Source organism: Anopheles aquasalis, chromosome 3, assembly GCF_943734665.1.
Source record: "Anopheles aquasalis chromosome 3, idAnoAquaMG_Q_19, whole genome shotgun sequence".
Classification (NCBI taxonomy): Eukaryota; Metazoa; Arthropoda; class Insecta; order Diptera; family Culicidae; genus Anopheles; species Anopheles aquasalis.
The window spans coordinates 64,186,049-64,196,048 of NC_064878.1; the positions used below are offsets into that span (position 1 = coordinate 64,186,049).

Here is a 10,000-nt window from a genome sequence, read left to right on the forward strand (position 1 = left end):
TAAATGTTTTGTAAATGTTTTCCTTTGCCTAAATACTAAAAGCACTAGATAGATAATGGAAACAAGTTGAAATGTTTTTACAAGTTGGTACTATTTTGTAAATACTGAGGTAGCAATTTTGTGTAGAAAAGATATCAACAAGCTCAAGTGGTTCCAGCAAATCTGTCACAAACAGGTGGTGGTATTCACGCAAATCCCCATTCTTCCTCGCATCGAACCCACTCCCATTTCATGCATATAAATGAGCTGTACCCATTATCCCGTGCCTTTATAATGTTTTTGATTCATTTACGTGCAAGTATGTTCCTGTTTTTCATATTTTTTTCCAACATAACCGTGTAACTAGCAAGTGTTGTTATGTGTTTTTGTATAGTGACACCCTCCTAGCCACTATCCCTAGTCTGTGTTAGAAGGCCTGTATGATACGTTTAAACCTAGAGTTGCGGGTCAAGTATTTACTCCACTCTATATATTGACTCCCTCTATTGGGTGTTCGACGTCGTCGTTCGCATGGCTATCGGCTGGACAAGATACTCATTCCCAATTACGCATCCTCACAGGGGAGCGACTCAAATACTGATTACTCCGGAAGCACGATGATCGCCACCTCGGTAACGCCACTGGCGCAGCGACACCGGTTGACGCATCAGCGATCGACGCCCGCATCACTCGGTGCCACCAGCAGCAACAGCAAAGCGGCCGCCAGCAAGTACTCGCTTCCACGCTACTCCCAGGAAGAGGTATCACGCCAGGGCAAACCACAGTTGACGCGCGGCGTAGGCATCGGTACGTACGTGGATCATCTGACCGGCGATCGCCGGCTGGAGCACGGTACGCGAGAGAGTAGCACAGGTAATGTTGAGGGTTCGATCGACGCGCAGTTGATTATGGAATTTCACTCGACATCTCTTCTATTTTGTGTTTTCTAGAATCGGAAACTGCGTTCTCTACATATCTTGCCGCTAGCAACAGTAATAGCAATAAGGATAAGGCCTCGTTCGCCGGTAGCAGCCTCACGTCGAGCGATGAAAGCAAAACCACCACCAGCCGGGGAAACTCACTGGAAAATCATGGTGGCAGCAGTGGCTACGGTGCTTCATCGTCGTAGCAGGTACCTCGCAACGCCTACTTAGCTCTCACAGCCTGCTAGTAACGTGTAGGTTTTCTCTCTCTCTCTCTTTTATTTCCAGCAGGACGAACTAACAGCAGCACGCGATGCGGCTGGAGAAGATCCTGTTCACATCCACCGTTCTGAACCGTGCTGAGCTACTCCTCATCGGCCAAAAACGAATCCATCGTAAAAAAAGCTCCATTACTCCGGCTGCGATGACACGGGATTATGGTGGATGGATACAAGATGAACGTCCCCTTGAAATCTAGTCTAGTTTCTAGCATAACTTGGCGTTCAGTAGGGAGGTGGAGCCCGGACCATAAACCTATCAATGGATCAACTTTCGAAACATTTCGCTGCCACCGCTGCGGCACAGTACTGTGGCGGATGGTGGTGATCGTGGCTGTGGGACCCATTAGTAGGACACGGGAAGAGAAATGAAGAGAGAGAGAGAGAGATAAAAAGAAACCAAAAAGGAAGTAGCAGAGAACAAGCATCAACTGCCCTCCATACGAGAATCGTTGTAGTACGTCTGTCTGCGTGTGCGTGTATGTGTGCGTGTTCGTGTATGTGTGCGTGTGCATGTGATTTAGTGTGTGCAATACGCCATACGCTGTAGGGTACCATATAGAGCGCAATGTGAGAGAAATGGAGCGTTGTCGTCGTCGCCAGTAGTAACCAATAGGTAGAGAGTCAAACAATGCCTATCGATGGAGGCAGCAACACGTTTATCTAGCATAATTGAACGGTACGACGACCAACCAAGTGTCGTACAAATGTTATTAGCAAGTACCCTAGAGCCTAGAGAGAGAGAGAGAGAGACGGAGACGGAGAGCAACACCTGTGAACCAACTCGAAGCTGTACAACTAAACCAAAGAAAGAACCGCGTGACGTTGTACATAGTACACTCACCCACGGCCGGCGCATTCTGGAGGAAATCCATAATGAAGAAGAGAAGGAAACGAAGCAGCATGAAAAAAAACTCGAAACAAAAACACTTACTCGAATCCAATGCACTGAATGTTTAAGGAATTCTCTTTTTCGTAGAATAAGACTATAAGGTCTAGATCGTAAGGAATTCGAAACTTGCTGCTTGCCTCCTATCGGCTCCGGTCGCTGGTTGTCCGAACCGACGAGTAAAGTAAGCCAGAAGCAAACAAAGCAAGCCAGAAGGCAAGGAATCAGATGAGAGAGAGAGAGAGAGAGAGAAAAAAAATGACGAAGAACACAACAGAACACTTCCTACAGGAGAATTGACCGTGCAACAATCGACTAAAGTACGCTCGGGTGATCGAACAAGTTCCATCCACTAAATACCACTTTGCCCCCGGAGGGGGTTTTCTCGCACACCGGGCATCAATCTAGCAGGCTTAGCGCTTTCCGCTTTGTACACGTTTTTACCGGGCATTTGAGGGCATTTGAGTGACGGGGCGACGTGGGGATCGTGCTAGCCGCACGAATGCCATGAGGATAATCAAAACCTACTACTCCTTCCGCCGCACGCTGTCAATCAGGAATCGGGATTCTGTTTTACGTTTGTTTGACATACTGAAAGCAGAAGGAACGAATGAAACGATATGCAATTTAAACAGGAATTTTGATACCGACGCAACACAGCGTCCCCTAGGCGCCACTGGCCTTGGGGTGGTGGACCTTTACCCCTTTTTAAAACGATAACTCTTAACTCCAGTTTGCTAATTACCTTGTAAAGGAAGCTAGAGCGCGAGCAGAGCCGTGCAGTGAGTGAAAAAAAATCGACGAAATACAAAAGAAAACAAAACCTATTGTTCCATACACGTTACGCATACAGTACACCTCATCCGTATACTCTATTCCTCGGAGTGAAACCTTTTCGATTACTCTCAGACAATCAGTATGATTTTTGGAGAAAATTAACGTTACACATCGGAAATGGATCGCAGTGCGCTGTGGAGTGCTGTTGGATCATTCTACTAATCTACGCTGGCTACTAGTGTGATGAAATCGATACTAAAAATCAAATGATTCCTGCGGCTTCTCTATCTCGATATACTCTTCTGCTAATATCATCTTGCGAATATTCCCCTCCATACACAGAGACACACAGGGCGTAAGAAGAGCGGTCGAGAAGATAAAATGAAAGGCGAGACGGGAAGTTACCGGTCGTTGATAAAGGAGGGAAAGAAATACCAAAATCTACCACTAAGCTGTACTAATCGAAAGCAATACAATCCTTCATCCCACGAAATCCACAATAATGCATATACTTAATACGCTAGTGAAGGCGGGATCGATACGTTACTGTCGCGCGAATGAGTAATTCGGTACTGATAACGTCATTTTTAACGTCTCTCTACTCCTCTACTCCCACGGTTCGGTGAAGACCGAAGTACGAACTAGCGATAATCAATTCGATTCGATCAGCGGATACGAGCAGAAGCTGCTCACTCGATAGGCTTTGCTGTAAACGCACATGTAATGCCTGTAATGCCCCCGGGTGTGCTTCATGCGAACGCAATGATAACGCTTGCACCAGGGGGAATGCCTCATTGCTTGCTTGCTCTACTACTTGCCTGGCAGCGAGCATACAAATCGTAAACAACGCGCATCAACGCGCTGCACAAACTAGAGAATGGAAAAGAGGAAATAAAATACCCCCCCTCACTCACAGACACGATCACACTCCATTAAAATGCTTGCCTACCTTTTAACCGCTCGCAAAAGCACCACTACGAAGCACTGGGAACGATCACATCGAAACCAAGGGTAAAACAATGATAAATCTCTAATCTGTAAGCCGATTTCGATAGCATGACACAATCAAACGGTGACACAAGGATAGCCACGGGTGGTGACCCAATGCAAAAGTATCAGCAGCAGCAGTGGCGGTAACAAAAGGCAAAGCAAACGCCACCAGGTGGGCGTTCGTAACCGAAAAAGGCAAATCACGAGCAACAAAAACAACACAAAACAACACACTCACAAAGTTATTATATTACACACTTAAAAAAGTAAAAAAAAAGATGGCTTATATCTGTGATTTAAATAATTGAAGGTAAAGAGAAGGAAGGATTAAAAAGAAAATAAAACGAAACAAAAATACACAAAAAACCAACAAAGAAAACACTTATAAATTTAACGAAAGCTGTTAAAAGCGAACATGAGCAGCGATAGCAGGGAGCGATAGCATAGTTTAACCAAACCACGGACGGGTGGGCCAGATACACGGCACGAAACGGCACGAAGTGTCAAGCAGGCAATGGGAATGGGAATGGTGGACAAAGGGCAGGTTAAAAGGGGTGGGATGGAAGGTAATTTAGTAGCAGGAGCAGGTACTATGTTAACATGTGGAATTAAAGGAAGAGAGAAAACAAAACAAAAAAAAACAAAAACAAAAAAGGAAACAGAAAACATTGAAATGTGCTTTTTAAATATTTTCTATATGAAGACATAACATTATATATACTTATACATATACAGATATACATTTACAAGTACTTGGGAGAGAGACAAACGGTAACGATACACTCACTCACTCATTCACTCACTCACACTCATCCGCCAAGCGCGCAGTAACAACGTATATAAAATGACTTAACCGCAAGCACAATAGGAGCAACCGGGCGGTTGCTAGGAAACCGTGTCGTGCGAGTCAAGGCGAGCCGAACATCGCGGTAAAAGTACACATATTCAAGATATTAAGAGAAAATTATGAAATTCGGATAATTAGAGGACAAACAAAGCAGCAACAAATGGAGAGAAAACTTGAGCAACCACAAAGCTAACAAATTACGAAACCAAAGTTGAAATTAAGAAATAGATTTATCCGCGGAAACGGAAGGCCGGCAAACGTTTGGCAAAACCAAAGAAGCATAAACACAAACACACAGAAACACAGACACACACATACATGATAAAACATGTTGTAGTCCCATTATGCCCTTATACATAACGTAGAGGTACAAGCTATGAAGCTATATTCTCAATAGATTGATTATCGTATAAGAGTGTAAAAAAAAAATACTAGTTCTTCGCTGTTACGACCACACAAACACACAACCACACCGTTACATAGTTATGTGCGCGAACATGGGAAATACGAATCGTTCGGAAGCGGTCGCCTAGCCCCGCTCCGAACGTCGTCCACTGTTGTCAAAGCTTTCGCAATATAGCGTGACACGCATCCACATCCCTTGATCAGACCGTGCGAGAACGAGGGGAGAATTAAGGGCTTATTGTTATACAGCACACAAACAGACACACACCACCACAACCTAGACGCCTTTTGTCGCTTTTTCAGGCAAACTGACAAACCGTACGACGCGCGACATTGTCCCTCCACATGTCCGACACTCGCAGTCCTTAGCGTTAAGAGGATCGGGCTTGCAAAACCACCTTGCTGTTACTAATAGGCGTACGGGTTGGATTGGTGCTGCTTGAAGTAGTTCAGGTGCCACTTCAATTCAAGCTAGAGAAAGACAACAATGTGAGGCACAGTACACAGTTACAAATGTGGTCGGCCAATGGTCAAACAGTCGCGGAACCGAGCCGCGTTACGATAATAGGTCGCTGATCCGCTGTGAAAGCTCTTGTACACTTTCTAGTCAATGCTTCAGTGAATGAAGATAGTTTTGTTACGATTCTTTGTGCAATCGTTTCATCGATAAACAATTATTGCGTACGAATTCCAGGTTCTTGTTCAGTTTTATTATGTTTATTGTGCAGTTGGTAGCTACATTCATCCTTTCGGAAGAGTTTCCTTTGCAAATCGCACCTGCATCACCCCATAATACTCGCTAGTGCAGATTGCCGATCAACCATTTATCGTGCTACCAATGTTAATTGCTCTACACACCCAACGAACGAATGGCAAGCCCTTAGTGTATTAGCTTCGATTCAACCAAAAGTACTTTTAATGAACCCAGGACGAGGGGAACCATCTAGGAAGTTCGAGTTTGAGAAAATACCAAAAAAAAATCCCAAAAGCACAGCAATCGAGCGGTGGTTGAATAATGTTCTAGATTTATTTATTTTTCAAAAAATCCCAATGTGAATAGGAGAAGCGAAAAAACACACACAAAAGACACACGACGGCGACAGGAGTGAAACGTGAACCCGTGGGTACGGGTTCGGCGACAAAAGGAAAAGGGGGAGAACGTACGAAAGGAAATCAAATAAAGCTACTTACCAAAGTAAATGACAACTGAATTCGAATAAAACCAACGCCAATGTGGAGCATTTGACACCAAACCGAAAGAACTGGCATCGAGCGTGAGTACAAAATTCAATTCCGAAATAATTCCAACTCCAAGGGGGCAATAGCATCTTTATAACAGGCATTTATGAGATAAGAGAGCTTCCTTTACGTTGGGTGATTACGTTACTCAAAAGAATTGAAGTGAAATTGAAGATTTAAGAAAGGATTCTGCTCACGCCAGCAGCTCACACTCTGCACGTGGTCGGTACCGTTACGCACCTTTAAATTAAAATTAATGCGTTAATCGGGATTATAGCACTTGCTATAATAATTGCATGCGATTCGGCGATTTACAAAAATTGCATACTTCAGGCGGTTTAAAAAAATTACCTTTCTGTTGCCCTGGAAAGCGTTGAAATCTATTGTTTTCGTTTTTTTTTGGGAAAATCCAAGCTCAGTCTGCTGGCCTACCACGTACAAATTTCAAATAAATCGGTGTCTTAGCCCTAGAACGTTCGATGACGGTTATGAGGAGAAAAAAGGAGGCAACATTCTAATTGTTTGGCTGCTGTGACTGCTAAATGCTACGATTGTCACATCTCCAAATGTAATTAATAATCTGTCTAATTAATACAGGATGCTCTATTTCTTCCTCATGCACCTCTTCGCATCCACCAGGTTCTAGATCCATCGACGGATCAATGCGGAAAAATCCAAGTAGAATTTCCCGCAACATGAACGCCCGCGCACTCCTGTGGTGGCCGTTTGCAGCAGAGTACGCCCGCGAGCATCGCGAGCCCCCGAGACCTTACCTCGATCGAAACAATCGAGGTTCGTGTTCGCACACCGCGACGGTGTTGATCGTACGGGGCCGCCCGCGCCCGGGGGGCCTGCGATCCACGTGCTCATTCTAAATGTTGCGGTCCGCGCGTTAAGATCGGCATCGGCGGATGTGTCGACGAGCGAACGGGGGCGAGTGCGAGATGCGAGTAACGCTGCTGCGTTAACGTGATATAAATCGATTTATGATTGTCTCCGGCGAGTGAATGAATGATAAATGTTGGTGGCCCAGTGATAAGTGCAGCATTTGTGTAATCAACCTTTGTGAAGAATATGGTTGCGTGTAATTGATTCATGTGGTGTGGTTAAAAAGCGAAGAAAGAAAATCTGTGATGATCGTTTATACCGAAAAAAAATAAATTGAAGCACTGATTCTGTGATTGTGTACCACGTGTGTTCCAAGTGTCCAGCACAGCAGTGAGCGAATGAAGGAACTAAAAAACAACCGGAAAAACGGTGTTTCCGGGCAGTTACTCTGTCCTTAACTGGCCTTGTCCTTCGCCTTTTGTGGTTGCATCCTGTATGCACACCTACGCCTGATGAATGACCAACCTCCAGCACCAACATCAGAAGCACTACCAGCAGCAGCAGCAGCAGCAGGCGCTCGCAATTACTATTCGCGACACACGCACCACGGCTGAAGGAGTCACGGGCGAACGGAAAGTGAAGCTCGTCGTCAATCGGACCACACCGGCCCGGGTGCCGCAAGTCGCATTCCCAAACCAAACGCTTCCCGTGATGCCACCATCGATGTCTCCACCACCGCCACCATTACAGCTGCCACCAGCGCCACCAGTGGACGGAGCACCCACAGCACCCGTTGCACCGATTCTGCTCGACACGCCAGTAACACATAAAGTGCCGGCCAACCTTTACTACCAGCAGCATCATCACCAGCAGCTGTTGCTGCACCAGCAACAGCAGCAGCAACAACACGACCTATTCATGATCGCCAGCATTTGCCTTGGCTCGTTCATCCTCACCTTTGCGATCGTCTACTTCGTAAGGTAAGCGAGCGCCCATTTCCTACCCTCGCTCCAGCCAGCCATGGACCATTTGCCGATATTTTTATGCGACATTGAAACCGCCGATGGCCATCGATCGCCGATCGCAGCGTTTGGTTCGCAAATTGTGCTGCGACTGCCGTGTCGCGACTGTTGCTGCTCCTGCGGCTCGTTCGTTGATCGCTTAATTAGTGCCGGTGACCGTAAGCGATGCGCGCGCTCGCAGCTCATTGCCATGTGCTTTATCCTCATTCGTTCGATCGGAGTTGTTGGTGATCGGATCGAGCAAGGTCGCAGCGGTGGCGGTGATCTCGGTGCTTTTAAATCTGATTTCTCCAGCGTGACACCGTGAAGCGTGCGCCCCGTTCTGATGTTGTAATACATAAAACAATGCTTTTGCCGGTTGTTTTGTTGTGGAGGATGTTAAAGCGATTGGATGTTAAGCGATTGGAAGCGATACGCGCGCGACAAATGCTATAATCACGAGAAGAAGATAACAACCAGCGTGAGGGTTTGGTCACATTTTGCGTCGCGCTAACGACGTCACGGAGACACCGGCGGCGAACTACCGGTGGCGAAGGACAGATAAGATACGAGCGTTCCTTCTAGCATCATCCATGGCCACCACCAGCACGCTGTGGCCTCTCAGTACGACTCTGGGGATTCTGGTGTTTAGTCAGTTGGGCGATCGAGCGTCTCCCGGGTGTCACCCGAAAAAACAAACATTACCCTCCAAATCCCTCCAACACCATCGACGCCGTTCGAGCCGGGAGGAGGAGAAGTATTTTTAGCCCCGAAAGCCAAGGCCAAACCACCAGCAGCATGTAGGTATTGCAAGCCTCCAGCTTCCATTTTCCAGTTCGACGAATTTGCGACTAGAATTGTGTGTTCTGTGCTCAATTATTGGGCAAAAAAGTGCTAACCCCAGCGGCGAGTGTTCATCAGCCGGGTTGCGGCAGTTAGCCACAGGGCCAGTCCATTCAGCTGCTCCGTTGCGAGTCCGTCAGCCTGTCAGCCGTCGATGCCTACAGCTTGCTATCCGTCCTGGCTTAATTGCAAGCTGAACGGCACTCCCACCACCAGCAGCAGCAGGTTCTCCTTTACTTCCCTTGCGCAGTGCGCACCCACAACGTCGCGATCGCGTAATTATGGTGTGGTGCGCATTCTATTGTTTGTGCTGCCTTTATTTCAAACCTCCCACCGGCAGCTGCCTGCTGGTTGTTTGCCCGGAAAACTCCACCGAAGGTAGTAGATCGCCAGATGCAGTACAGTCACTATGGGAAGATCAGCGAGGGATCCCTTCCCACGGGCATCATTGACCCTACGCCGGCCTGACGACGATGATCGAATCGCCGATTGAAGTCTAGCTATTGATCGCTTCGAATGGCCTGTTTAGACATTGTCAATGACTGCGCAGGTTTCACTGCCTAATCATCCAGATAGGGGCCAGTGTTTGTCACCAAATCGCGCGGTGTGATTAGCGCGTATCGCATCGTGTGGTCAACACAGTTTAGATTGCTGACAATTCGATTGTTTCAGTTCATGGCGTAGTGTCGATTGATAGATTCCTATAGCCAATTGTATCCGTGGTAATGGAATACGTTTTCAATATCCACGTTCAAGCCTAATTTGTCATTCGTCATCGCATCTTGAATAGCACTTCGGTGGCATTAAATTCAACTCCAACGGGAATCGGATAGCTTTGGCTACCATTTGGGGACAACGAATTTGGGAAGTCGTAGCAACCATTCGAGTAGGCACGGCGATGACGCGGTACGCCATTTTGCTGCTGCGTGACAGACGTCAACTTAAATTATGGATTTGGAGCTACTAGATTGCACCCCACGCCAGGGGCCCCCGGTAATTCC

At 46.6% G+C, this 10,000-nt stretch overlaps 2 protein-coding genes across 12 annotated transcripts in view; both read left to right on the forward strand.

Annotated features, from left to right (window-relative positions):
- The window catches only part of LOC126577885 (potassium voltage-gated channel protein Shab), an 84,157-nt gene extending 77,869 nt beyond the window's left edge, over positions 1 to 6,288 (forward strand). For 8 of the 10 annotated variants that reach the window (XM_050239893.1, XM_050239900.1, XM_050239901.1 and 5 more), the window contains 3 exons: positions 561 to 852; positions 930 to 1,111; positions 1,191 to 6,288. In XM_050239893.1, coding sequence (XP_050095850.1) covers positions 561 to 852; positions 930 to 1,108 — 471 coding nt within the window. In that variant the 3' untranslated portion in view covers positions 1,109 to 1,111; positions 1,191 to 6,288. Of the gene's footprint in view, positions 1 to 560; positions 853 to 929; positions 1,112 to 1,190 lie in introns of those variants that run through there. The other 2 variants (XM_050239898.1, XM_050239902.1) reach the window with 2 other exon arrangements.
- Positions 6,289 to 7,278: 990 nt separating this feature from the next.
- The window catches only part of LOC126577899 (retinol dehydrogenase 11-like), a 4,560-nt gene continuing 1,838 nt past the window's right edge, over positions 7,279 to 10,000 (forward strand). The window contains exon 1 of one of the 2 annotated variants that reach the window (XM_050239937.1): positions 7,279 to 8,135. In XM_050239937.1, coding sequence (XP_050095894.1) covers positions 7,672 to 8,135 — 464 coding nt within the window. In that variant the 5' untranslated portion in view covers positions 7,279 to 7,671. Of the gene's footprint in view, positions 8,136 to 8,830; positions 8,957 to 10,000 lie in introns of those variants that run through there. The other variant, XM_050239938.1, reaches the window with a different exon arrangement.